Source organism: Candidozyma duobushaemuli (assembly GCF_002926085.2).
Source record: "Candidozyma duobushaemuli strain B09383 chromosome Unknown F_B09383, whole genome shotgun sequence".
Lineage (NCBI taxonomy): Eukaryota > Fungi > Ascomycota > Pichiomycetes > Serinales > Metschnikowiaceae > Candidozyma > Candidozyma duobushaemuli.
In genome coordinates this window covers 476,587-504,426 of record NW_020289899.1, presented here as the reverse complement: position 1 = coordinate 504,426, position 27,840 = coordinate 476,587, and the positions used below count along the sequence as shown (strand labels likewise).

Sequence of the window (27,840 nt, the reverse complement as noted above, 5' to 3'; positions counted from 1 at the left end):
TGTTTTTCGTAGCGGTTGAAGCCGACAACGATAAAAAGTAGAAAAACATCGAATTCAGAATTAAAATGACGATGAAGCGGGAAGGCGCTTAGGCAGCAACAGCACCGTTGTTGGTGTCGTCGTGCTTGGCGAACTCCTCCTCGGCCTCGTACAACTCAGAGGCCTCTGGCTCTTCGGCGTCCTCACCCTGGTGCAAAGACAAGGTTGGCTTGACGGCAGCAGCGTCAAGAGTCCAGGAAGCAAGAGCGTTCTCAGCGTCAACGATGATCTGCTTGGAGGCCTCGTAGCCGTCGTAAGCTGGTCTGGTCTCACCTGGGGTGACTGCAGACTCGTCCAACAACTCCAACAAAGCCTTACCGTAACCGGCTATGAGGGCGTACTTCTCGGCCAACTCTCTGATGGCATCGAACTGGTAGTTGAAGGCAGCCTTCAACTTCTCTCTGGTGATGTTAGACAACTGGGCCTCAGCAACCAAGGACTCGGCCTCGGCTCTGACCAACTCCTGCTCCAAAACAGAGATCTTTGGAGACTGTGGGTCCTTGTACTTCAAGTGAGCAATCTCGTCAGTGATCTTCTGCTTTCTGTCTCTAGATGGCTGGACGGAAGCCTCAATGTTTCTGATGGTCTTCAAGGTGATTCTGTACTGGTCGTACTTGTCAATGAACTGGTCCTCCAATTCACCAATCTCGTAAATCAAGACACCCAACTTGTCAGTGACGTCGGAAACATCCTCGTCGTTCTCCTCACCCCAGAGGGACAATTGCTTAGCGGTCTCACGACGCTCTCTGGCGGTCAACTCAACAGCTCTCATGACATTCTTCTCCATCTTGACGAACTGAGCCAACTTTCTGGACATTTCTGGACCAGTGGCACCGGCCAAGTTCTTTCTGAAAGTGGAGGTAATACCACCCTTACCGAAGAACTTGGACTTGGTGGAGGAAGTTGGAGGTGGAGGGGACTGCAATTGAGCAGCGGTGGGGGCCTTTTGGGATCTCAACGAGTATGTTCTGTGCATGGCTGAATAGATGAAATGACTAGTTCCGCAAAATCTCCCGGGGGCTGGCTCCTTTTATACCACAAGGGAGGAGGTTGCGTCGAAGGTCAATCGACGTGCACACAGTGTATGCGGCCCACGCAAGATAACTTGCTATTTATGCGCAGTTTGCGTCCACAATTCGGCCTAATTGGGAAGCAAGAAAGCAAGCTGGTGGGTGAGTAGCAAGCATGGCCAATAAAAACCGCTGATGCCAGTACATCGGAACGAAGGTGGTGCAGACACTTTCCTGGGCCCCCACGTAAAAACTAATCCATTAAATCCAGCATGAGTTATTTTAAACAACCCAAGAAAACCCGTGAACCAGCGAACAATTACAATTTATCCCGCCCTATTTTCAGCAAATGACCTCTCTGGTTGTTCTTTGCTTGGCCTGCCCTTGTTGCCGCGGTCCGAACGTCAACTGGGTCAGACAACCGCGCCGATGCCGGTGGAAAACAGGCTACTGGCTCCATTGTGCAGGACATTACACTCTTCTCTTTCATTCCTCTGTCCTTCTGTCGCCCGCTGACGTCATATGACGGGGAGTCTTATACAAAGCCATCGGAGATTTTGCATTTTTGACATCATCGTGGTACGGCTGCTTGAACCGTGGCCAGGGTTTACACGTGCTTAGCGGTAAGAACTTTGTGGGACATTGTGGGAAGACATGGTCATCTCGATGCTCATCACTTGCGATGGGCGGAATTATCGGAAAATACGTAGTTTCGCCAAAGTCAATCTAGGATCAAATCTTGAAAAAAAAAAAAAAAAAAAATCACCGTCCATCAAAATTCATCACCTAGACAACGGCTTGGTCACTTCTCTCCTCTGTTCAACAGGTGGTCATCCACTAGTGTCCGATGACGAGGTACTGCAGGCAGGGCGTCCATGGAACATGCTCGTTTACCACAGATCCGCGCGGCTTACCTTGGCCACTGAATTGTGATCCTGCAGGTTATTCCTTCTTCTGTTTCTTTGCAGTTGACTCGTTTCCGGACCCACTCTCAATTGGGCGTTTCGTGTTTACGTCAAGCGGCTCTAAAATACGGTAATAATCCGCCTCCAACGATTCGTATGCAGTTTGCAACTTGTCGAGACGTGTGGGTTCATCAAGCCCGCTGAGAGCTTCCTTGTTCTTCTCAAAGAGTCTGCGTTTAATGAAAAGCCTGACAGCCTTTTTGGAAGGCTTGACGGGTCCATTCTTCAATTGGTACAAGAAAAACATCTCAAGCAATCGCAGAAGCTGGCGTTTCTCGAGTTTTTCACGCTGCTTGAAGTCCTTGATCCACGAATCGTTCACCTTGTCCAAACTCAAATCAGTCAAGTCAATCTTGCCGTCTTTGACAAGTCGACTGAAATCAACACGGTCTCTCAAGTCATCGAAGCTCTCATTGGGGTCCTCCACAACAATTTCAACCACACGCTCATCCTCCAACCAGTATTTGTACAATCTCTCGTAGAGCTCTCCACCAAGAGACTTGCCCTGAAGGTTGGGCAAAACCACAAACTGTGAAATCTTCTTACGAATCTTTTTCACGCCCGCGTCAAAGTCGGCCAGACCCGGGTAAACCCAGTAGTTGTATGCGGTTGCAAAACCGACAACCTCTGGAAGCTGTGGGTTGGTTGTGTTGTACATGACGTAAATATCCCACAAGGGGTCCTTGGAGTCGATGTAGGTGCCGGCTTCTATAAATAAAAGCACCAAAATCTGGAGTCTCTTGTGCAACTCCACACCTCTAGGTGAGCTCAAGTCAAGCTTATAGATGGCAAACAGCTCGCCGCCTTTTGTGAAGTCCGAGCCAACTTTCTCACCGGGAATTTCATAACTCTTCTGCTCTTCTTCGATGGTGTCTCTCCACTTGGCCTCGTCCTTGTACACGGTCAGTTCCGGCAAAAGCTCGAGCAACTTGCTTTTGGGGTCCACCTCGATATCTGGAAGCTTGTTCTCGTACTTGACGTTCAAAAAGGGCAAAAACGTCACCAGGTCAAAGCACAAGAAAATACGGAGGCCCTGGAACCCAAAGATGGTCTCGGCGTCTCCAAAGATTGGGTAGGTAAAGAGTGGGCTAAAGTTGTGGGCTTTGCCTTGGGTATCGGTAACAAAAATAGCCAAGGCTTCGTTCAGTGACGCCGTCCATTGCTCCGGCTGGAGCGACGCCACCGCCATACTCATTTGGTCAGCCATATTATCGGTTTTTTTATTGGTGTTAGTTGAACTTGATGTTTTCAGACACGCTCACAGACGCGCACGACTCTAGTACAATAGGCGTTGAGGTCTATGTGGAAAATGGGGGTAGTGAAGATTTTTAAAAGTTCAAAGAGGGTAAATCTTGTTTAGTGAAATTACGGAATCGTGGTTGTTAGAATATCTTGGGGTCCTGTGTGGTCCAGAAAGGGTTCAGTTTAGTGTTATGGAGAGTTGGCTCGCTTAATTCCGAGTCTCCTAATACCCCCTTCAAAATAGGAAAATAGCATGAGTATTATGATAGTGATGTATTGGAGAATTTATTTACCTTTTTTGATTTTGACGAAACTTGGGATTTGGTGTGACTGCTTTGACAAGAGCACTTGAGCTCAGTGATGCGTTTCTAGAACATTGATAGAGAGTACAATTTCTATGACTTGTTTCCTCGAGGTGATCTTGATACTCAAGCTAGAAAAAAAAGTGTTTTGGAAAATTGGCACTATGAAAATTGAGACCCCATTAATATATCAAGCACACATGCCATAAGACTAGACTCTGTATGGTATAACTAGAGAACCCTAACTCCCAGCCAAACATAGAAATTACTTCAATTGAACTCGTTGGATCGACAAGTTCTTTGAAATTACTTCCATGCCTACACCACCCTCTCCTATAATACAATTGATAAATATTTACTCTATGCCATTTACTCTATCACGGCAACAAGGTCACCAGCATCAACCATGTCACCGTTCTTGTGCAAGATCTTGGCGACCTTGCCGCCTCTGGTAGCCACAACCATCATTTCGGTTTTCATGGCTTCCACCACTATGAGCGCCTGGCCCTTCTTCACCTCGTCGCCAGGAACCACTAAAGATTTCCAGAAACGACCGGAATATTCAGAATAAACCATCTCGGCGTTTTCGTCAAACTGGTCCTCTTCGCTCAACTCAGGGCCTGTTTTTCCAGAAGCCAATTCTGCGTTCGAAACCTGGATCAAACGGCTGAACTCCTCCATCTTCTCTCCACCCTGGGTCTTGTGGAAGGCCTCGATAGACTCGCTGTTTTCCTGAATCCAGCGGATGTACTGTTCGTGGTCAAACACGGAGTCAATGATTTCAACGGGGTACTTACCAGCAGACATCTCCTCAGTAAGAGTGTCGAGCTCGTCCTCAGAAACAGGGTAGAACTCCACCTGGTCAAATGGGTTCAACAACCAGGGTTTCAGCGAATGTGCACCCAAGGTCAACTTATCCCAAATAGGAACAGTTCTGCCCACCAATTGGTATCCACCTGGCGAATCCATGGTGTAAATACACATGTAGGAACCACCGATACCCACACAGCCGTTAGGTGTGTGAGTTCTGGAGGGATTGTATTTGGTTCCCAACAAACGGTGTCTTGGATCCAAGGGAACGGCACAAGGAGCACCCAAAAAGACATCACCAAGTCCCAAAACCATGTACCTAGCAGTGTACAACATGTCTCTCACGGAAGATCTCTCAATGCCGTTGATGGAGGCAATAAAGTCCACGTTGTTGGGCAACCAGGGTGCCTCGGAGCGTATAGTCTCTGAATATCTCTTGACAGCATCCAACGTCTTTTTGTCTTCGAACGCCATGGGCAACTTGATCACACGGGAAGGCACCTTCCACTTGTTGGTGAAGACGATTTCTTTTTCAAGCGCAAGCAACGTTTTGACCAAGTTGGCCTGGCTGATTCTCTCGCTGTACTCGATCAACACGGATCTCACACCACGGGACATTTCCACTATACCCTTGACGCCTCTTTCACCGACCATCTCGATCAACTTGTGGATTCTGTAGGCCAAATTGAAGTCCATGTTGTTTTCGCCGTACTCCACCAAAATGTAGCGGTCTCCGGCTTGACGATACACTATCTTAGGAGAAGTGCCGTCTGCTGGGATACAAGCCAAAACCGGGTCCTCAGGAGCAGGAAGCTGTTTTTGTTCGAAAGATGGAATCTCGCCTTCCAATGTCTCCACGACCTTGTCCTGGCTCTGCTTCATGTCCTTGGCGGTATCGTAAGAAAGCGGAACAAACTTGATCAGATCGCCTGGTTTGACCTGGCCAATCTTCCACATTTCAGCCTCTGCCACCACGGCTTCACAGACAAAACCACCCAAAGAAGGACCGTCACAGGTCAAAATAACAGGCTCATCACCGGTAAAATTGATAGCACCAAGCGAGTAAACATAGTCGTGAGCATTGGATGGGTGCAAACCAGCTTCACCACCGTCCTTTCTGGCCCACTTGGGCTTGGGTCCAATAAGACGAACACCAAACCTGTTGGAGTTGTAGTGGACCTTCCACTCGCTGGAGAAGAATTCCTGGACGGCTTCCTGGGTGAAGAAGTCCGGTGATCCATGAGGTCCACAAGTCACACCCACCTGCCATGCATTGTCCTTGTTGTACCGGTACGAAGGAACAAGGGCTTTTGGAATTTCCACTGGAGCACTTATGGGCATGGGAAGGGTGCAGCTGGCGAGTTCGGGCTGGCCCAAAAAGAGCACATCTCCAAGACGCAAAGTACGGCCATTGTAGCCACCCAAATTGCCCAAGGCAAAAGTGGATCTCGATCCAAGGTACTCTGTGACGTCAATTCCGCCTCTAATGGCAAGGTAGGCTCTGCAGCCGGCCTCGAGTTTTCCAACGCCCAAGATATCGCCCTTCTTGAGCTCCAAAGGCTTCCATTGATCCACAGGCTGTTCGTTCACAGTAACCGCAACTTCACCGCCGGTGACGGCCACAATGGCGCTGTGGTGAAATACAATTTTTGGTCCACTAAGTGTCATTTCAAGCCCAGGAGCTGCAGCGTCGTTTCCTACTGCCCTATTGGCCATACGGAAAGCATACTCGTCCATGCATCCAGAAGGTGGAACACCAATGTGCCAGTAGCCCTTTCTGCCTGGGAAGTCCTGAACGGTGGTGTAGGCGCCCGGAGAAAGAATCTCCATTGCTGTGGGGCAGTAGTCGTAGGAATCAAGCACCTTGGTAGCGACCTTGGCTGTTTCGAACATCTGCGAGTTGGCAATCGAACGAAGGTAGTCGATGTTGGTGATGCAGCCGGAAACAACGGTTTCGTTGAGCGCCCAGCGGAGCTTCTGCAAGGCCTCGTCTCTGTCTTCACCGTGAACAATGATCTTGGCTAAGGTGGGATCGTACTCTCCAGAAACAACGGTACCCTTTTGCACCCAGCCGTCGATACGGGCAAAAGACGGGAAACTGACTTCGGCGAGCTGGCCTGGAGAAGGCATGAAGCCCTTGACGGGGTTTTCAGCGTAGAGTCTGGCTTCCATGGAAGCACCTTTCACGACGATTGGCTGCGAAAAATCGGGTGGAGTGTCAGCAGCAATAAGCAACATCCACTCGACCAAATCGAGCCCGGTGACCATTTCCGTGATTGGATGTTCCACCTGCAAACGGGCATTGACCTCCAAAAAGTAGAACTCGTCTCTTTTCTCGTCGTAGATGTACTCAACCGTACCGGCGCACTTGTAGTGCAAAAGAGAGCCCAAGGACTCGGCAGCCTTTCTCATGCGCTGTCTCGTGGCTTCTGGAAGATTAGGAGCCGGCGTTTCTTCGATGATTTTCTGGTTTCTTCTTTGGAGAGAGCAGTCACGCTCGCCAATGGCCAAGGCTTTTCCGTAACCGTCACCAACCATCTGGATCTCCACATGTCTGGCGTTCTCCACAAACCTTTCCAAGAAAACACCAGAATCGCCGAAATAAGACTTCCCCTGGTGCTGCACCGTCTGGAAAACTCTCTCAATGTCCTCCTCAGAGTCCACCTTCTGCAACCCAATGCCTCCACCTCCAGCAGTGGATTTCACCATCACAGGGTACTCCAACTCGGCTGCCACTTTTCTAGCCTCTTTGGCATCGCTAACAAGGCCGGATCCAGGAACCAAGGGCACGCCAGCTTTTTGAGCAATTTCTCTAGCGGAGTGCTTGAGTCCTAGCTTTCTGATAGCATCGCCAGAAGGTCCCACAAACACAATGCCCTCTTTTCCACAGCGATCAGCAAAATCGGCATTTTCAGAAAGGAAGCCGTAGCCGGGAATAATGGCCTCGGCACCGCTCTTCTTGGCGGCTGCAAAAATCTTGTGCATATGAATATATGTTTCAGCAGCCAGAACACCATGAAGTGGGACCGCCTGGTCCGCCATCACCACATGCTCAGCGTACTTGTCTGGATCGGAATACACCGCAATGGCCTTGATCTTCATGCGTTTCAATGTCTTCATGATACGAACGGCGATTTCTCCTCTGTTGGCCACAAGCACCGATTTGAATGGCTTGGGGGTCTTTTTGGCCTCGGCATCAAGGTGTTGGTGGTAGTTTTTCCAGCCGCCAAATTCTGTAATGTCCGTTGTGCCCTCGGCAAGGTAACCCGACTCTTCACAAATGAACGACTTGATCCACTCGCCAGAAGCAGTCTCCACAGACCCTATGCCCAAAGGCTCAGGCACAAATGCAATAAACTGGCCAAACGTCTCGGCAGGAACCTCGTAGATCTCGATAGCAATTTTCTTACCGCCTTTAGAAACTCTTCTTAAACCTGGTTTGGCCACAGGCCCGGTTTTCGGCAAAGCATAGAGTTTGTATGATTCTGAGGAGGTGGTGAGCTTCACAAACAGAGCACGCACTTTCTGAAGCTGCCAGTGCAACTGGAATCCTTTGAGGTGGGCACCGACCACGGCCAATTTTATGGTGTTTTTGAGCACAGGAGCTGGAAGTTCCGTACGGTGGTGGAGCAAATCGTGGACAGTAGCGGTGTTGATTTGCTTTTCTTTGAGGCAGCCATAGAAGCGAGGCACCTCAGCAGAGTATGCTTTCATGTAGCGAGAGGCAAAGTCCAAAAGAGCGTAATCGTTGAATTTTTGGGAAAGGAATGTCACTCCAAAAGGAACGCCGTCGCTGGTTCTGAAACCAGCAGGAACACTCAAGGCACTCAAGTCAGCGAGGTTGACGAAGTTGGTGTAAGTGCCCTGACAAGAGTTGATTTTCACCGGCTCAGCCTGGACATCGGCGATCTTCGGCGTCAATGGGGCAGTGGGCACCACGATAACGTCGATTTCCTCCAAAATCGGTGTGATTTTCTGCACCACAGCCTGGCGCTTGTACTCGTATTCAAACGCAGTAGTAGCAGGCATGTTCTCTGCACCCTGGATGATTTTTGCAACCGTGGGGTCCAAATCCTTTTGGGGAGGGCTGGAAGCATAAAATTCCTTCATGGCCCAGTATCTCTCGGCGACCCAGGCGCCTTCGTAGAGGTATCTGGCCAAATCGAGAAGCGGCTGGATATCCACAGCATATAGCGTAGCACCGGCTTTCTCCAAAGTGGAGACGGCCTTTTCGTAAAGCTTGGGGTTTTCCTCCTCGCCACACCAGACCAATTTGGTAGGAACACCCACTCTGGGAGCACTGCCAAAAGTCAACTTGGGGTTCTGTGGCATGGGTCTGGAGTAGCCGTCCTTCTGTGGATCCTCGTGGGCCAAAATGTTGAATGTGAGCTGGGCATCCTGGAGGTTCATGGCGAAAATGGAAACACAGTCGAGCGACTTACACGCTGGAACCACGCCGTGGGCAGAAAAAACGCCCTTTGTGGGTTTCAAGCCGATCAAGTTGTTCAATGCAGCAGGAACACGGCCTGAACCGGCGGTATCGGTGCCCAAAGCGACCGGAACAATTCCTCTGGCAACCACCGAGGCTGATCCAGCCGAAGAGCCGCCAGAAACATAGTCCTTGTTGAATGTGTTTGGGGTGATTCCGTATGGCGATCTGGTGCCCACAAGACCGGTTGCAAACTGGTCAAGGTTGGTTTTTCCAATGACAATGGCACCTGCGTTTCTCAAAAGCAGCACCGTGGTGGCGTCCTCCTGCGGCTGGTATGAAAAAGACGGGCATGCTGCCGTGGTGGGCAAAAGCCTTGTGTCGATATTGTCCTTGACAGCAACAGGAACACCGTAAAGTGGAAGCAGGCGTTTTTTCGAATGCGACTGGAGAAAGCTCCACTGGTGGTCCAAGTCTTCCGGCAGCACCAACGAGATCCACGCTGGGTCAATTGGAGCACATTTCTGGGAGCTCAAGAGCTCATGAAGTTTTCTTAGCGACTTGTCTGGGGTAGCTGAAAAATGGAAGCTTTTCCACTCCTCAACGGTCCAGCCGAGCATGATGTGATTTGATAATTTTGGGAAATATGGAGTACACGGGAAACCCCGTCTTTATAGCTCATCGGGATTGGCCCAAATAGGCTTTTCATCGGGATTGGGCTGGGACAGAGCCCGGAGAAACCATGCAGCGATAAAGCGTAAGCGTTGGCTTGTGTGCAGTCTATCAACGGTGACGCAGAAAACGCCAAAGCTAAAGGACGCCTAGCGAGATCGCCAGCGCGGGCCGATCCGGTGTCAAAAGCCATAAAGGTTTTTGGGTTTTCGATAAGATTTTGATAAGATTTTCGGGTTTTTTTGAAAAGTGCTTCATAGTGAACTAGAGAAATTTCTTAAAATTGTCTTTTTCCAAAAAGGCTAGGGGCAGCTTATCGGAGGGGTTCAGCTGCTTCTTGGTTGGTCGATGATTGTGTCCGGATAAGAGAGGTGTGGGCGACCCGATTAGCTCCGGTTGCAGCATTCAATTTTTTCCACACCTGTCTTATCCGGATTCGCAGCCGTCTGTGGATTCGATAAGCTCTCGTGGCACGTGAGACACAAGGCATGGATTTTGCCGTACTTGCAATTCCGCTCGTATGCTTATAGTGGGTAAAGATTTCTTGAAAGCTTTCTATTGATCCGATTTAATATTTACTTCTTTTCCTCGAGCTCCTCGTCGATATTGTGCGGCGTGATGTAGCCGCCGTCATGGTTCACTCCTTGGATAGTATTGATTTTGGCCAACTCGGCAGAAACCTGACTTCTCACAGCATGCATCTGCTCCGGGTTGTCGTTCTGCCACTGTCTCAATTTCCATGTCTGACCAGTCAAGTCCCAGTAAATACCTCTGAAAGTGTAAGCAATGCCGTAGCGTCCCTCCCACACTGGACCAATAATGACAATAAAACAGGTAATGAATGTCCAGATGAAAAGAACCACAATCCACCCAGTGAAAAATTGCCTGCTGAAAATGTAGCCAGATCCGTACATTGGCATAGGCCACAAGATGATCAACGAGAGGGCCAAGAACACACAGACACATGCGCCTTTCTTGAATGCCTTATTGAGTCTCTGAGATTCCTCGGCGAATTCTTCTGCTTTCAAAAGGGCGATTTCATGAGCGGTGATGGTGATCTGAGACTTGACTGGGTACATTCCGCCGTCAGACAGCTTCTCAAGATCAACTTGCAAAGGCGACTCGGCTTCAAGAAGCTCCTCGGTCTCGTCGACACGAGAAATAAGCTTCAAAAGATTCCAGTCGAAGTTCTGTGGCTTGAATACAAGCGTAAGAATTGGGATGATGATCAAGGGAGAGCACAAGGCCACAACATTACCTGTCAACATAGAGTCGTCCTCAAAGGTGTTGTCCACGTTGATCTCACCAAACTTGGTCTTTGTAGTAACCAACCAGGCCATGATAGCCAAGCCCGTGGCAATTGGTGGTGTGAAGGTAGCTGCAGCCCAATTCTGGCGCTTAGAGAAAAGCGTCATTGTAGAAGGAAGCACAGCACCGCCGATAATGATACCCATCAACTCATACAAGTATCCCATCGAGATACCAGCGTAGTACAAGCCAATGGCAAAGCCGGCCATGACGTAGGCAAACACACAAAGCGAGGCATGCGACACAAACATCAACTTCTTACCTGAAGCATTGGGTCGATGTAGCCACGGTAGAAATCGTAAGTGAAGATTGTTGAAACGGCAATGAGCTCGGAGGACATGGAGGAGGTGACCGCCAAGAAGGTCAAAATGAGCGACATGACAGCACCGGACTTACCCAAGAGGGCGGTGGCGGCATTGGGCAAAACCAATCCAGCTGTGACTTCAGCACTGGTCATCTTGTTAGGGTATGAAGGCCAGTAAGGGGTGTCTTCCAAAGCAAGGGCAGTAAGGCCCAAAGTGGTAGAGCAGAACATTGGGATGGCAAACCAAGCAAGACCACCCATCACGTATCCAGGCATGGTAGCTGCTGGGTCCGAGGCGAAGGCTTTGTTGAAGTAACCGTTGTCCAAGAAGACGGTACCAAAGTTACCAACAAGGTTGATGACGAAAAAAATACCACCCGAACGAGAATGAATGGTCAAGTAGGAGCCGTCCTGGTTACCTTCTCTAGGCTTAGTGAATGCGAGCTCAGTAATCTTTTCCCAGACAATACCTGGAGATCCCAACTTGTCTGAAACGGCAAAAGTGTTGAAGGCGAAAACCAACAAAATCACCAACACTGCAACAGTGTGGGCGTAGTCAGTAAGGAATGTAGCCTTAAGTCCACCAAACATTGTGTAAATCACCACACCCAATGGCAAAAGCAAACAGCCGGCAACGACGTTCATGCCAGTCAAATCGTTAACCACGGCAGACCCACCAGTGAGCAACATAGCCGTGACGAGCACGTTAGTAGCGAAACCCCAAAAGGACATCACACTGTGGGTCCACTTGCCGTAACGAGCCTTGACAATTTCCAAATAGGTGTGAGCACAAGGAGCCCGCTCCTTGCCCTTAATAGCCAAACAAGAGAACAAAATAATTTGAACTGTAGCACCACAAGCATAGAACATACCGCCCGAGACACCGTTATTGTACACTTGGGTTGTAGACGTTAATAGAGTCGCTGCCCACGTCCACGATGATACCACCGCTGCCGAAAGAAGGAATGGCTTCACAGACCTACCAGCGGTAGAAAACTCTTCAGCAGTCATGATCTCTTTGTTGTAACGCTTAAGACAGTATGTTGTAGCCACCATACCAGCGGAAAACAAGAAACCAAGACCAACAACGACGGCATAGCCGGCGCCTTGGGGAAGAGGCACATATTGAGCAGCAGATGACATTTTGAAATTCTGTTGCTTGGTCTTGGATATGTACTGCTGGCAGGGAGGTATCTTTATACTTTTTGCAACCATCTGCTATCAGTGCAATACTGCATATTTTGACACCTGATAACGGTTTACATGAATCAGTTGTGAGGCGTTTGTGAAGGTTCGCAGATGAAGCCTCGCTTAGCTGTTTTCTGAGTCGCCCAATCCCGTCAAGGGGATGGGTCGAAGAGGCACATAGTAAACGTAATGCAGCTGCGTCAAGTAGCGTCCAATCATGGTGTTGTACTGCATATAGAACGCAATATCGAGCCTTATCCAGGTACTTTAGAGATAAGAGCAGCACTTGGGGCAAAACGAAAAATTCACAAATTTGCGGCCCGACGGCGGCTACTCCACTTTGCCGTAGATTCTATTCTTCAGCGTGCATAAACAGTCCGGACCCTGTGGTCTTGCCATGTTTTAAAAGCACCAGAGCTAATTTGTTACCGTTACGAGAAGTTAAGCCCGGCTAAATCCTCGATGAGCAGCGAATTCTTATCGGCGGGGAATCTTCTTTTTCGATGGGCTGTTGAGGTATGATTTCACCAAAGGCGTAGTTTTCTTTGAGATTGACCAACAATTGGCCCACTTCCTCGTCATACTGCGTTTTTAGCTCCGATGTGATTTGCTTTTGCTCTGCCAAGCAGTCATTCTCGGCTTGCTTCTTCAATTCTTGCTCACTCTTGAGGAACAGGCACAATTTTTCGTCGAACTTGTTCACAAAGTAGAATGTACCAGATATGTGCTTATCGTAGACGACCAACAGCTCCTCAATGCAGCGATCCATTTCTTCCATACAAACAGCGTGTGCCCAACCAAAATGGTCTGCAACTTCGGTTATTGTGCATCCATGGAACACCTGATAATGATCTCTTAGGTAATTATCCTGAACACCTTCAAGCTCCAGTCGGTATTTGTCATATGTGAATTGGTTGTCCTGTGCAATGAGAAATTCCAAAATAGTCCAATGGAGATCTTTTTGCAGCTGCAGCTGCTTTTGGGTTATCACAACAAGGCCCAGGCGGGAATATGTTTTTGTTTTCACAGGAAGATTGAGGGTCTCGAACATGCCGATGCATTTTGTAAACTCTGCTGTAGTTATAAGCTCTGTACCAAAGCCTTGTGTGTAAATTCGATAACGATTGTACGATGCAAAAGTGTCCTGAAGTGTGATCATAGACGTGGTTGTGGTGAGCTCCGTATTTAGGAGATACTCGCAAATGTGTCTTGCTAGCTCCTCGGTGTAAAACGAAGATAATTTGTTGGCGGGAATCGGGGGAATCGTAGAGGCTCCTGTGGGCAAGGCTTTAGAGAACTTGCCCTGTTTCTTTATCAATGACCCGAAACTGGAGCTCACCTTGATAAGATCCTGCGCTTTGTACATGAGCTGTTCTAAGTCCTCGAGCAGCAGCGATAACACGAGCTCGTTTCGTTTTCTTTGCTGTTCGCCGAGCTGCTGCAAGCTGTGGATTCCTCCTCCTTTGAGTCTTGTTTCGGTTTTTGGGGTTTGGTTGATTTTGGTTGCTGCATCGCTGATGCCGCCACGTTGTTCCAATTGTTCCCATTTCAATTTGTCAATGGCTGCAGTAGCCTGTTCGAGAAAGCCGGTTTCTCCACCTTTTCTGAAACTGACTTTGATGTATGGTTTGAGATTGGTATACTCTTCGGGCTCCTCAAGCGTGAGCCCCAAGGGATTCTGATAAAGCGGCGAGTCGGGACGTTCATGTAACGCTATCTTTTTGGCAATCGTTGAAGCCTTGGGTCGGAGCTCTGTGCCACACATTTCACAGTTCCTCATGGATGGGTGATTGATGAAAGTGCAACGCGGGCACTCGTTCAGCTTTGACTCTTTGGCCGGCGCTTCCTTGGATGTATCCTTCTTGACGGCTTCCTCTATAGCTTTTCGAAGCACGCCCCTTGAAGGAGCAACTCCACAAGATACACATTTGGGTGGATCATTCTTGTCTAAATTGTAATTTGTTGCAATGTGGTTGTTGTAGGAGCAGATCATGCATGTCCAAACAGCACTTGTCACGTCTCTAAGCAGAGCTGAAGACGAATTGGAGCTCAGAGCCACAGCAGACGTATCCTGACCGTTACCCTCTCCTTTGAGAAACACCTTCACTTTTGGCGATGACCGTAGGAACCGTTCCACCAACTCTGCCCTCAGAACGTCACTCAAATGTAGCCCAATCGCCTTCTTCCCGTCAGCATCCAAGTAGATGATCCGTTTGTTGGTCAAGTAGACTCTTCCGTTCTGGTGTCCATTGATCTTCAGTTTTCCCTGGTACATGCCCACGCCGTCTTTGACAAACAAGCTGTACTCATCGTCGAGAAACACCGGTCGACTCGACTTGTTGATCGGCACAGCATGCCATATATTTAGTCGAGACATCAACTTTCAATGATAGTATCTTAGCGCGCGATATCGATATCGGTGTTGCACTGAGATAGTGGGATGTGGGGGCAAGGGTGGTATTGGGTAAGGGGGACTTCCAGGGATCAAGGCAGAAGATCTGTTTTTTGCAAAAACTGTATTTTTATTATTTTGCTCGTGAAGTTCACAATTTGTGGGGATTGTGCATTTGACTGGAATTGTTCTGTGGTTGCGAAAATCGGTGAATACTGTAAATGCCCGAGTGAGTTCACAGACAACAAGAGGAAAAGTAATTTAAATTTCTCTCCAATGGACTTGATTTAAGGACTTAATAAAACGCAAAAGAACATGGACTACAACCAATCTTTACGTTTCTGGTAGACACTTGTCACTTTATTTGTCAGTGTACCAATGGATCATGTAGTCGACCATTGCTCCTAACGAAATTTGAAGAACGCACAAGATCTGTCTCAAGCTCGTAAGTGCTATGAAGAAAGTTTGAACAACTTTTGAAAATCCGAGCAATATTTCTACTGTTTGTTTTTCCTGATTGTTTGATATAATCCAGCTTCGTTTGGCACCAAGAAGTAACATTACCGTCATGCACCAGTCTGGTCCTTTCCAATTAGCTGATCATTAAGCTGGGAACTAAATCTACAATTAGGTAGAAGTCGATGGTCGGAAATCACGTTCCGTTGGTAATCCCCAGGATGCCTTCCTCAGATACCACCATTCGCTACCCACAAACAAAGATCTTCATAGAAATCGATCCCAACGAAATCAATTGATTTCAACTACCTAAGCCAAAAATAAGTACCCACGCTCATATCACCACCCCTCATGCTTCATTCAAGAATGCCCCGCGTCAAGTGACGGCTTGATCTGCCATCACCAGCCACCCCAGCACTCGCCACAAAACCACAAAAGACCATTTTTATAATTCTGAAGCATTAAAAAAACATCAATTGCAGTCGATTAAGCCTTACAGTCAACTGCACCCCAAATCTATGCTACCTCTGCTTTGTGGAACTGACAGTGAGCAACAACTTTTCGCAGCCATTGTGAACTCACGTCGTCACTACTACTTACTTCTCCGTCTCCATCAAACAGCACACACAAAACACCCCCGCATTGATCATTTGCATTCAAGGCTTTCAAAGAAGCACATTTCCCACGTGGAGCTCCAAAATCATCCAAATAGTACCTCCTTTGCATAATACTTAGACCCCCTTTTCCCCATAAAGCATGGCGTTTCTTCTTAAACGAAACCCAAAAACCCTGCCGACCTCGTACGGGCGCTCAACGAACTCATCTGCAAATGGGACTTCTCCGCTGACTCCAGAAAGTACCAGGATGACTGCTCCAGGTATCTCAAGCAGATCAAGGTGATTCTACACGGAGATGAAGAAAGCGACCCTCAACCAGATCAGATCCTGATTTTGGCCCAAGAAGTCCACCAGACCGACCTTCTCACGCATTTGGTCCACAATTTGAGGAAACTCGACTTCGATCTGCGCAAAGACGTGTTGATCTTGTTTCTGACGCTTTTGCGACGGCAGACTGCCAACGAGAGCCCGACGGCCTCGTACTTGCTTGTGCACAATGAGATCTTGGTAAAATTGATGAAGGGCCCGGAGTACCCGGATGTCGCCTTGGTATGTGGACAGATTCTACGTGATTGCATCAAGTTTGAGCTGCTCAATCGCTTTGTGCTCCAGCATCCGCTTTTCTGGCGCTTGTTCAAGTACGTCCAGCTGCCCCTTTTCGAAGTGGCCACCGACGTGTTTGTCACCTTGAACGCGTTGCTAACAACGCATAAGAAGCTCGTGGCAGAGTTCCTTCTGGCCAACACGGCCCAATTCATAGAAAGCATCAACGAACTCATCAGGCTGGACAACTACGTGACGAAGAGACAGCTGGTGCGTCTTTTGCGGGAGCTCGTGCAACAGAAACAGAACCAGCAGTTCCTACTCAGCTACTTTGACGACGCTCGAAGCCTCAAGATTGTGATGATCCTCTTGAGTGACAAGCTGAAGAACGTGCAAACTGAGGGCTTCCACATCTTCAAGTTCTTCGTGGCCAAGCCCAAGAAGCTGCCCAAAATCATCGACATCTTGGCGAAGAACAAAGACAACTTTGAGCACTTTTTCGCCAATTTCGACGTCAACAACTCCGCTCCAGGCCTGGTTGAGGAACGGGACTACATCCTACAGGAAATCCAGAAACTAGAGCCGCCTCATTAATAGTTATATAGCAACGTGGATGGCCAGGTCTAAGCCACAACTCTCGACCAGTTGTCGAACTCCTCCTCGCCGTACTGGATCTTTCTGAGCCACTCGGCAACCTCGACAGTCAACTCACCGGCATCGCCAGCAGCCAATGGCACGCTGATGTCCTCACCCTTCCAGCCAATCGTCTTGATTGGAGAGACAACAGCAGCGGTACCGGAGCCGAAAGCCTCGACCAACTCGCCCTTGGCAGCACGGTCCTTGACTTCCTGAATGGTGAACTTTCTCTCAGAGACAGTCCACTTGTCCTGGGGCAATCTGGCTCTGGCCAATGCCAACACAGAGTCTCTGGTGACACCCTCCAAAATGGTACCATCAAGAGGAGCAGTGACCAACTCGTTCTTGCCGGTGTTGGGGTCCTTGAACACGAAGAACACGTTCATAGTGCCCACCTCGGTGATGTAGCCCTCTTCTCCGAACAACCAGAGGTTCTGCTGGTAGCCTCTCTTGGCAGCCTCCAACTGGGGCTTGACACATGGGGCGTAGTTGGCACCCAACTTCTTGTCACCAACTCCTCCAGGCCAGGCTCTCACAGCGTAGTCGGTGGCCTCCAAGGAAACAGCCTGGAAACCGGTGGAGTAGTAAGGACCAACGGGGGATGCAATAACGTACAAAAGAGCTCTGTCGGGAACAGCAACACCAAGGGTAGCAGAGGTACCGATGATGGTGGGTCTCAAGTACAAGGAGTAGCCCTTACCCCTGGGCACAAAGTCCTGGTCGAGTTCGACGAATTTGCTGACCAACTTGACAAACTCCTCGCCGTCGAAAGTGGGCATGGCGATTCTCTCGGCACTCTTGTTCAATCTCTTCATGTTCATGTCGGGTCTGAACATGCGGACCTTGCCGGAACCGTCTCTATAAGCCTTCAAGCCCTCGAAAGCCTCGAAACCATAGTGGAACACGATGGTGGAGGGGTCGAAGGAGAAGTTGTGGTAAGGGTTGATTTCAGGAGTGCCCCAGCCCTTCTCGGCGGTCCACTCGATCTCCAAGATGTGGTCGGTGAAGGTCTTACCGAACACCAACTGGTCGTTGGGGAGCTTCTCCTTGGGGGAGGTGGTTTTCGTGATTTTCAAAAGCGAAGCGTCCAAAGCCTGAGTCATTCTGGCGGTCTGGGAAAAGAACCTAGGTCTGGCGAAGTTAGTGGTGACAGCTGAAGCCAAACGGGATAGACTCATGGTGGTTGTGATAAATTTTCGCTGAAAAAATAGCTCACCCACCCGGGCCGGCAGCATAGCCGTTCATGCCCGCCATCCCGTGGAAAAAGGGAACGTACCGAAAGAGAAGGAAGAAAAATGAGAGTAGGTTGAATTATTTATGTGCCAGGTGCTGTTCCTTTATATCATGGGGCCCCACCCCGCTATCGGCCATAATCGGTCGCTGGTGAGTCAGCCCGCGAACAGCCGAAAACGTAACCACGATCAGCACAGATAAAGTGATTTTGGGATCCGAGAAAATGAAGTGATTTTAAGTTAGGGGAAAAACAGTAAAATGGACACCGGACCGAAGACGTTTTGGTTAGTGAAGATGATTGACTGAATTGTGAACTGCTGCGGAATCTATAGTATGGTGCATCTGTCAAATCAGCCGCAAGCCAAGAGCCGAGTAGATCAGGGCCGATTTGGTGGTATGATGAAATTTCACAATTTTCAGATTGTGTAACATCAATTGAGCTTCGGCTATCAAATCAGCCATGACCAACAGTGTTCAGGCTGCACAGCTTCTAATTACTGGAGCGTTATCGGAAAAAACTATAGGTGAAAAACTAGTCCATTCTCCGTTAATCTATTGATTCAAGAAAGGATGAATCTTGCCTCTAGTAAACCCTGAAGTTTTCAATGTAGCTGCCCTGGACATATATCCTCCCATCCTTCGAAACCTTAAACATGTCCGTGTTCAGAAGGGCTTTTCTAGAAGTCCATACGGTGCGGTACCGGCCCACATTAACACCGTTGGCTCGAATTACACGAAAAACTTCTGACTTTCTCGAAACCCACGTATCTGGCCGGGCTTTACGGATGTAGTCCTTGGTGATAAGCGTATTGGTGGAATCGACCTCTCCAAGCTTGAGAACTTCTAGCTTGAAGCGCCCAGAGAGCCTAGGCATCACCACATCATTAGGTGACATTTTAGAGCTCTTCGCTGTCTGCTTCACGATGTACATTTCGTGACTTTCTGGCTTCGCTGGATCGCCAAAGACACAATCGGTTTCTTTGGTTGTCGGTGCCCGGGCACATTGAAGGTATAGTTTGTCACCCTTTAATTTGGGTGCAAATGCTGTGTATGTATGGTAAAATGCTGGAGTAAGCTCGATGTAGTGGTTTGGGGACAGCTTCGAATGCCTCTGTAAATGAGGCGGACGGACTAGTGTATTTTGAAATTTGGCTTCGGGCTGGAAAAGACTCTTCCATGTATAGTAGCCCGATTGCATGAATGAATGCTCGTGTGTTTTCAACTGTCTAGGCCTCACTTCACACTGATCGAACGATGATAAAGCTGGTTGAAAGTCTGTGACGCCTAGCCTCTCCCAATTCACTTCAGTAGCATTTCTATCAGATGGTGGCTCGACTAATCTGTCCACCATTCTTCTATCTGCACTTGCAAGCTTCAGCCATAGGGTCTTGATAAAAGACCGCTTGTAGGGAGACACCTTAGATGACTTGTCATGCTTTTGAAGCTTGTGGAGGGTATCTCTAAAATTTTGGGCAGATTTGCTGCCATACTGGGAGGTGTACCATAGAGGATGTGCTTCTGTGGAAAACACCCAATTCTTTCTGGCCATGAAGGGTTGATGCAAGAAAACCTCGTCGGCCTCGTCGAAGAGCAAATAAAGGTATTTGAGCAGCTCTCCCATGACAAAAGTTTCCATACGATTTTGAAGCTCCCCCGTCTTGACGTTCTGGTAGCCTGCCAATCCACAATTAGTCATGAACCTGGACTCAAAAACGGATAGAATACGAAGGCCAATTTGCAAGTACATGGGATCCTTGGTGGAACGGAATAAATAGTATGTGGACTCGATAAACTCGGGTCTCAATGGGTACCATTCTAGGTTGATGGCATTGTCGATTCTCTCTTCAATTGGGTCATATTTTGAGGAAGCACTGAGAAAAGACCATCGTTCCGGAACAGCATCGAAAAAATCCCACATTTTCATGTAGATGAGGTGGCTCAGAATAGCATCTGTAAGGCGACCAGCTAGAACCTGAACACCAGCCCAAAAGGCACCAAGTGAATCTATCCAGGTGGAGACCAATTCACCGCTTCCTGTATTAACGTTGCCGAAAAGGGTAGGATCGTGAATGCCTTTGCTCTGAGCCAGATGTGACAAGAGTGCCATGTATGCTTTAGTGAAGATCAGCCATAAGCTGTCGTCTCCGAATATGATGGATCCCTTAACTGCGTATTCGTAGAAGGAGTCCACCAGGGCCCCCACGCCTGTGATGGAGTCGATCCACTCTGATTTCACGGGATTAATCGTCATGGACAAGAGACCAAGAACAGAACGTGAGTGCCAGATTTTCCAGAATGAAAGGCTCGTCAATTGCTCGAATTGAGAGTCGCCAGTGAGTTTGGAAAGTAAGGAAAATTCGACATAAGGCGTGGTGACGCCGGAGGTGCATGTTTCATCGTTCATTTTCGATGGAACAGCTTCGAGGCCTTTGGCGAGATTGACTCGTGGAAATGGCAAGTTCGTTTCTGTCTGGTACGCTGGGATCAAGCGTATGCCAAGATCATAGGCCAAGATGAGTAGAAAACCATCGTACTCTTCACAAATTTGCCTTACTTCAGCATATTCCGGCTTATTTGGCCAGGGTACATCTGTAAGCAACAAATGTGCCAGTAGAAGGCCACCAAGCCACCGAATCAGCGCCTCGAACACCTGAACTATGGTATCTTGTTCGAACAATGTTGCCTGGTTTTCATGGAGGTACTTCAACACCTTTCGAAGTTCACCCCACTCTTCCATGACAAAGAGCAGGTCTAGGTTGTCTATCATTGTCAGCAGCACATTGGCCAAAGCGTCATTCCGCATGTTCAGCTGGTCGAAGTAGTCCGGACCGTATGGTTCACACGAAATGGGCCGTACCTCATCAGCAGGAAACCCAAACGCCATGTATGAGTCCCATGAGTGCTGAAAAAGTAGCTTTGTCTGAGCTTTTAGCTCTCGAAGATGGGCTGGTGTGAATGCAGCATGCTCGTCGAATCGGAGGGCCGATATTGACGGTAGGAGGAGCGCCCAGACGATACACGGAAGTGCATAAAGCATGGACGGTGGAGTTTTCCAAAGGAGTAGTTGGTTCTATCTGTTCGTGATACTGGAGTGTACAGAGGTTTCTGTCTGGATCAGGCCCGACGGTAGATCCAGCTGTGGCGTCGGCAATTCGGTAGAAATTTAATTTAGATGGATAAATATTGTTTCATTGTTTGATCGCTAATTGATTTCTGGTTTGTTTTTTGTTTTCCTCCGTTTATCGTGTGTGGGGTTTTGGATCAAGTCGTGTGAGTGTATCGAATATGTCATAGACCCAAGCACTGTGACAATTGTGAAAATTACATTTGAACTAGAAGTTACCAAAATTGAAATTGGAGAGACATGGCGTGATTGACGGCCAATGAAACCTTGAACCATGATTGACTCCCTATAGTATCAGTATTTACTTATAACCCCCCCCCCCCCATCCACCCCATCCTTCTAGGAATTGATACTTATCTCAGAAAGCTGGTGACAACAATTTGATTGAACTTTCTTCATCTCAATGCCACCAGCGTCATCCCCACCCCTACAAACCAACTTCCAAATGAATAAACTATCTATGTATGCAATTACGATTAATTAAAATGTCTCACTGCTTCTTTTGCCTGCTTCCCTTGGGGATACGTGCAAGCCAGTAGAAGCCAATTGTTAAAACAAAATCAAACACAATGAAGCCAATGAAAACACCAATGTCTCTCCAGCGTGTGTGGTAGTCCGCATTGATGGACTTCAAGAAAGGACCGGTATCTCTCATCTTACAGTAGACACATCTGGCATTTTCCACCGTCAAATAACCACCGGCCTTTGCCATATAAGGTGCCATGTACTGTTCACACGTGAGACCTTCTGGTGGATCAAAATGCAAAAGTTCAGATTCGGAACACTCCACACTAGAGTGAGCCAACCCCACCGAAAGCACCACCGACACCAAATATGTGAAAGGGTTGAAACGGTACATGAAAAGCCAGAATTGGGGCATCTGGCTCTTGGAAACCAAAACACCACAGAAGTTCAAGCAGGCGGTGAAAAGGAAGATGGAAAGGTTAGCTGCGTTTTCAGCAAGCTCAATGAAGGAAATACACAATTGTGCCATCGACGAGGTGTAGATGTAGAAAAGCACAATTGTGAACCACATGGTGGCACCTCTTTCATTGACAGTATTGGTTTCTGTGGCGTTGTGGTATAATCCAATAGGGTAATACCAGCAGAAGAAGGCTGCGGTACCACAGATGATGTTCCATGGAATCTCTCCGGTGATCTGGGCACAAATAAATGCAAACCAGGAGAATGTCTTGGAAGGTCTCTCTCTGGCTTCGTACAAGGATCTTTGGGCCACAAAGTGGGGAAGATACTGGTGGGAAAGCGTGATGAAGACAAGGAAGAACATGAAAACCGAGAACATCTGGTTTTGAAGGCCTTGGAGGGTCTTGTCTGCGTTGAAGAAAGCAAAGCCGTTGAAAAGGGCCGTGGAAACAGCCAACACAGCTTTGGACAAAGTATAGGAAGGAGTTCTCCAGCACTGCTCAAACACTCTCTTGGTGACCAAAAGGTACTGAGCCAAGTATGGAGCAGCATAGGACTTGTGTCTGTCTGGGTCGTCATCTTTTGGAAGTTTTACCAACTCCTTCTCCATATCGTCAAGCTCCTTTTGAACTTGGGCGTATTCATCAGATTTGAGCCAAACGTCGTAGTAGTCCTGGTCAGCATGGGATCCTGGAGCAGCTCCAATGACCTCCAACATCCACTCAGCAGGGTTAGCGTGAGGTGGACATTTGGAAGCTCCGTACTTCTCAAAATAGTCAATAAGTGTCAGGCAGTTGTGGCCCAAGTCACCGAAATAAACCGTTTGACCACCCTTCTGAAGGAACAAAAGACGGTCAAACTCCTTCATCAAAATAGCCGAGGGCTGGTGGATAGTACACAAGATGGCCTGGCCGTGGTCTGCCAATTTTCTAATCAACTTGCAAATAGACCACGCGGTTTCAGAGTCCAAACCTGAGGTAGGCTCATCCAAGAACAAAAGCAATTGTGGTTTTGCAACAAGCTCCACGCCAATGGTAAGTCTTTTTCTTTGTTCAACGTTAAGACCTTCTCCTGGAACACCCACCACGGCATCGGCGTACCGCTCCATTTCCAAAAGCAGAATGATGTAGTCGACATAGTCGTCTTTTTCGGCTTTTGTAACCGAGGATGGCTGACGCAAGTAGGCAGAGAACTTAAGGGCTTCTCTGACAGTGGAGGTCTGCAAATGCAAGTCTTGTTGCTGAACATAACCAATGGATCTCTGGAAAGACGAGTCCAAAGCTTTTCCATTCACCATTCTCACACCGTTGGTGATGATTCCAGACGTCAACCGGTCAGAAAGCGTATTCAACAAGGTCGTTTTTCCTGCTCCAGAAGCACCCATAAGCGCTGTAACCTGACCCGGACGAACCCAACCATCAACATTGTTTAAAATAATTCTCTGCTCTGTTTTGATCTTCACCTCGTAACGAAGATTCCGCCAGTGGAGAATCTCGTTTGACACAGGGAGCTTAGCATCGCTCAGGGTCTGGGAATTTTCAGAGTCACGAGCATCACGAGCATCGTAGAACTTCTCGTCTGGTGCAATTCTCTCGTCATTTCCCTCTTCAAGATCCCTTCTCCGCTTTCTCTCCTGCTTCAAGGCCTTGTGCTGGAAAACCAAGATTTCACCATTCTGCATGGCTCCCTTGTTGTATTCAACCAAGGTGATGTAGACGCCAAGGAAGAATATGGTGTAAGCCAAAAGAATGCCCCAGTTTCTCCATTTGTGAGTGTTGTAGTACTCAAAAGAAAGTCCAATGTAGTCGTCTCCACTAACAGTAGACCTTCCTGGAATAGCACCCACAACTCCACAAACAACGCTGTTTCCACTCCGAGGGTAGTTCCCACCACGAGGAACCAAAGAAGCACAGGGAAAGTCTCTTCCGTGGAATTCGTTCGTAATTAAACTCTCAAAAGCATAGGCAACCGGATCGATGTAGTTGATCCAGCGACACCAGCCGTGCATGCTATTTGGTGGAATGACAAAGCCAGTAAACACAATTAATGTGAAAAGTAAAAGGGATGCTGGTGTCATGGCCTGTTGCAAGGAAGTGGTAGCCGAACCAATGCTTCTAAATATATGTGACATGGCCAACGTGCAAGTGAAGTTGATCAACCAGTAGAAGAAGAAGTGGCCTGCGCTTTGACGAAGATGGACGACAAAGTACAAAATCAAATTGAAACCGATCGAGGTGATAATTTTAGGCGGAAGTTCGGTGATGATGGAGGCTAGGGCATCGGCAGCTGGGCGATATAATGCAAACTTTTTATGCTTTTCCACCACTGGTCTGGCCTCATATAAGGAGAAGACCTCAAGAAGGGAACAGAAAGCATTGAACAAAACGGCAAAAAACAAAACAGCCGTACGTGAGTAGAACGACTCGGTGTCGAATTTAAGGTGGTTGAAGATTGTGGCGATAAGCACAGACACAATGATATTGCACACCACATTGGATACTGTGACAGAAGGGTCTCCCTTCAAACGAAGCCAATTTCTCTGCATGATATATTTGACTTGCATGTCGAAGGAAACGGTGTATGACGACTTGGCCCTTGTTCTGGAAGTTTGCGTTGCAAGGTGGTGTTCTTTGAATCTTAGAGCTCTAGCATTGACTTCTTCTGAGGCGAGGTATTCGTCGATTTCTCCGAGAAGGGCAGCTCTTTCGGGCGATTTCTGCCAGATTTCGTAGAACTCCTTTGGCGTTCTGGGAACTTTATCTTCGAAACCGTATTGTGGCTCTCTTTGGCTTGGATTGGTCAAAGATGTGAGGAAGTCGGCGGTGGTCTGCCTCTGGGGACAATGCCAGCCCATTTTCACAAAATACTCTTTTGCACTGGCAGTGCTGCCAAAGAAAATCTGGTATCCTTCGTAAAGCAAAACCACCTTGTCGAACAAGTCATAAGTATCCTGAGAACACTGGTAAATGGCCACCAATGGGGTAGCGTTGCAGATGGTGGCTGAAGTCTTCAAAGCACGAATAAACTCCATAGCTGTAGCCGAGTCTAAACCTCTGGTTGAGTTATCCCAACACTGCAAACTAGCCTGGGAAAGATACACCTCTGCGATGGAGACTCTTTTACGCTCACCACCAGAAACTCCTCTAACAAAGTCGTTACCCACTTTTGTATTTTTAGTATGCGAGAGACCATAGGTTGCCATGGCAACTTCGGCCATGTGTCTCGAGTATTCCTCTCTGGAAATTCCCATTGGCCTATTTTTCGGAGTTCGAAGCTTGGCTGCAAACTGGAGAGTGTCACCCACCAACATGTGAGGAAAATGGCTCTCCACCTCAGCACAGTACACAACGTCGCCTCTAAAGTGATGAGACACATCGTGCTGGGAATAGCCGTCGTACAGAATTGTGGAGTTCTCGTCAACATTCACTCCGTGGGTTTGTGTAGCCAAAGTTTTGAGAAAAGTAGAGCATCCTGCTCCTGGACGGCCCAATACGACGGTCAATTCTCCAGGATTGATCAAGCCGTCCATGGGTTTCAAGATATCGAACCGAATTGCGGCTCTGTAAGCCTTGTTGTGGCCCTTGATCCAATGCACAGCGGCTTTCCACACCACATTGGCGAACGTGGCCTGGTAATCGGAATCTGTAGAATGGCCAAAAACGCTCAAGTTCTTATAGGCGACACCAAGCAGGGCTGGCTTGAAGTAGTCCTCGTCCAGATCCACCAACTTCCTGAGGTTTTTCACCCAAAAACGCAGATCAAAATTATCCGAACTGGGATCAAGACGCTCATCGGTGGATGTGACGGGATTCTCGCCATGAACCTGGGACTCATGGCTCATGAAGCGGTACAAGTTGTTTTCAGACGTCAGACCCAGGCATTGCGGTTGGATGTTTTTTGCAAGGTCCCGTATTTCCTCCTCCACGGCAGGCGTGAAGCCATTATACGTGCTCAGACTTCGGGAGGACATTTTTACAGATTTGAAAATACTACAGATAGGGCTATATACGGGATGACCCGAGGTAGTGGCATCATCTGAGGTTTCGCAGCCAGACCCGAATGGGACGGCTGCAGGGCCTGTATGCAGGAAATGATGCACGCCCAACGTTAAAGGCTGAAGTGAAGAGGGAGCATCTGGAGTCACCCATGGGCCAATGATCTGGTGAATGTGCTTTGGTTTTGTGTTCGATAGCGGAGATAAGAAATGGCTGGCTGGCCATGGTTGGGGAGGCAATTAGTAGCAAAGTGTCCGAAAAGTAGGGCATTGAAATTTGACTCTTTTTCTATAATCAATGTCAAAGGTCTTGGAGGTACCGAGGAAAACCTGTAGATCAGACGCTGCTTCTATTGTTGGCAGCCCATCTGAATCGATGGCCGACTCCACATGCGGCGCACTTGAAACTCCGATTTCTGTACTATACATCTACGAACCTAGATCTGGGTTTGTGGAATCAGCAATTGCTCTTGAATCAAGCAATTACTCTTGTTTCCAGTAAAAAGTGTCACGGCCGTGAAAATTCCGTCGTTGGTGTGGCTATGTTTCGAGCAGCTCAGACCATAAAATTTGGGATCGGCAGACAAACGCCGAGGATGTGGAAGAGGTGACCGGTGCAACTCGGAACGTCTAGAAGCCGAGGGTGTCTTTTTTGATTAGGTTCTATTTTTTGATTAGGGTCTATTTTTTGATTTTTGTGGTGACGGAAAAGTGGAAGGGGTTTTGGGGGCGTTGTTGGGTATAGTTGTTGTGGGTGTGGTTCTGACCATGCGGCTGAACTCACATGTGGTTCCAGGTTTTGGCTGGTGGAGGTTCGTGGATCTTAGAAGTTATTTAAGCTCGTGGTAGCTAGAGTCTTAAAATCAAGAGCTTTTGATTCGGGGTGGTTTTGCCATGCTGGGTTTCGTTTAAAGCGATGCTGGGCTAACTAGGTACATTGAGCTCATCCAGTGTTGGATGAATCTACGGACTTGGTCGGGAGAAAGGCAATCGGTGCTTTTACAGATAATATACAAGTCAATTGTGCTTTTATACCTAATAGTTAGCAATTGGTGTGGAAGAGGTTGTGGGGTTGTATGTGTGTATCTGAGCAGAACTTCATCGAGATGACTGAAGTAGAAAATAAAATTATGTGTGACGAGAGGACTTTGCGTTCCAATAATGTTTAATTTCTTTGTTTACGTTTTTTTGTGGAAAACGTCAATTGCATTTGAATATGGCTATAAATTGAGATACATAGTACATTCGCAGCTAAATATTAGAAACATCAAAAATAAGTACACAAACAATTGCAAAAATTTCGGCAGCTTGAAAAATTAAAAATTATTGAGATGTACATTGAAATAAACACAAGCCTATGTAACCTTTGAGATCCCTCAGAACAACGCTTGAAGGTCATCTCCAGTGAAGCTTTATCTACACATTCTGAGACCTTAGCCTTATGCCCAAGCAACAGATCTTGATAATGCAGCACGGCTGCAGCTCATGAAGTAGCTGATTCATTTCAAGTAAGCTTTATATGTTCACCTCTTAGTCAGATTTGGTTGCTCCACATCCTACAATCAGTGTCTTTCGTAATGTTTATCGGGGGAGCAGAGCTCGCTATATATTACACTCTGGCTGGGCCAGGATCGACCGAGCCAGAATCGAAT

At 47.9% G+C, this 27,840-nt stretch overlaps 9 protein-coding genes across 9 annotated transcripts; 1 reads left to right on the top strand and 8 right to left on the bottom strand. All coding sequences in view use genetic code 12, as the record gives it.

Moving 5' to 3' along the window:
* Nucleotides 1–88: 88 nt before the first annotated feature.
* PIL1 (lipid-binding protein) lies at nucleotides 89–1,015 on the bottom strand (the record flags this gene model as incomplete). Its single annotated transcript, XM_025483319.1, has 1 exon — nucleotides 89–1,015. One exon carries the CDS (start codon nucleotides 1,013–1,015, stop codon nucleotides 89–91), a length of 927 nt encoding a protein of 308 aa, XP_025337532.1.
* Nucleotides 1,016–1,991: 976 nt separating this feature from the next.
* On the bottom strand, nucleotides 1,992–3,221 carry HAT1 (histone acetyltransferase catalytic subunit; the record flags this gene model as incomplete). Its single annotated transcript, XM_025483318.1, has 1 exon — nucleotides 1,992–3,221. The coding sequence occupies one exon, from the start codon at nucleotides 3,219–3,221 to the stop codon at nucleotides 1,992–1,994; it is 1,230 nt and encodes a 409-aa protein (XP_025337531.1).
* Nucleotides 3,222–3,927: 706 nt separating this feature from the next.
* Nucleotides 3,928–9,417, bottom strand: DUR1,2 (bifunctional urea carboxylase/allophanate hydrolase; the record flags this gene model as incomplete). Its single annotated transcript, XM_025483317.1, has 1 exon — nucleotides 3,928–9,417. The coding sequence occupies one exon, from the start codon at nucleotides 9,415–9,417 to the stop codon at nucleotides 3,928–3,930; it is 5,490 nt and encodes a 1,829-aa protein (XP_025337530.1).
* Nucleotides 9,418–10,044: 627 nt separating this feature from the next.
* Nucleotides 10,045–12,224, bottom strand: DUR3 (Dur3p; the record flags this gene model as incomplete). Its single annotated transcript, XM_025483316.1, has 2 exons — nucleotides 10,045–11,039; nucleotides 11,066–12,224. The coding sequence occupies 2 exons, from the start codon at nucleotides 12,222–12,224 to the stop codon at nucleotides 10,045–10,047; spliced, it is 2,154 nt and encodes a 717-aa protein (XP_025337529.1).
* Nucleotides 12,225–12,720: 496 nt separating this feature from the next.
* On the bottom strand, nucleotides 12,721–14,646 carry VPS36 (ESCRT-II subunit protein; the record flags this gene model as incomplete). Its single annotated transcript, XM_025483315.1, has 1 exon — nucleotides 12,721–14,646. The coding sequence occupies one exon, from the start codon at nucleotides 14,644–14,646 to the stop codon at nucleotides 12,721–12,723; it is 1,926 nt and encodes a 641-aa protein (XP_025337528.1).
* An 822-nt stretch (nucleotides 14,647–15,468) lies between these two features.
* HYM1 (Hym1p) lies at nucleotides 15,469–16,871 on the top strand (the record flags this gene model as incomplete). The annotated part of the gene is made up of 2 exons (XM_025483314.1): nucleotides 15,469–15,492; nucleotides 15,975–16,871. The coding sequence occupies 2 exons, from the start codon at nucleotides 15,469–15,471 to the stop codon at nucleotides 16,869–16,871; spliced, it is 921 nt and encodes a 306-aa protein (XP_025337527.1).
* Nucleotides 16,872–16,900: 29 nt separating this feature from the next.
* Nucleotides 16,901–18,091, bottom strand: BAT21 (branched-chain-amino-acid transaminase; the record flags this gene model as incomplete). The annotated part of the gene is made up of 1 exon (XM_025483313.1): nucleotides 16,901–18,091. One exon carries the CDS (start codon nucleotides 18,089–18,091, stop codon nucleotides 16,901–16,903), a length of 1,191 nt encoding a protein of 396 aa, XP_025337526.1.
* Nucleotides 18,092–18,729: 638 nt separating this feature from the next.
* On the bottom strand, nucleotides 18,730–21,183 carry CXQ87_004880 (alpha-1,2-mannosidase MNL1; the record flags this gene model as incomplete). Its single annotated transcript, XM_025483312.1, has 1 exon — nucleotides 18,730–21,183. The coding sequence occupies one exon, from the start codon at nucleotides 21,181–21,183 to the stop codon at nucleotides 18,730–18,732; it is 2,454 nt and encodes an 817-aa protein (XP_025337525.1).
* Nucleotides 21,184–21,760: 577 nt separating this feature from the next.
* Nucleotides 21,761–26,164, bottom strand: CXQ87_004879 (pleiotropic drug resistance family ABC transporter; the record flags this gene model as incomplete). Its single annotated transcript, XM_025483311.1, has 1 exon — nucleotides 21,761–26,164. The coding sequence occupies one exon, from the start codon at nucleotides 26,162–26,164 to the stop codon at nucleotides 21,761–21,763; it is 4,404 nt and encodes a 1,467-aa protein (XP_025337524.1).
* Between the last annotated feature and the right edge of the window lie 1,676 nt (nucleotides 26,165–27,840).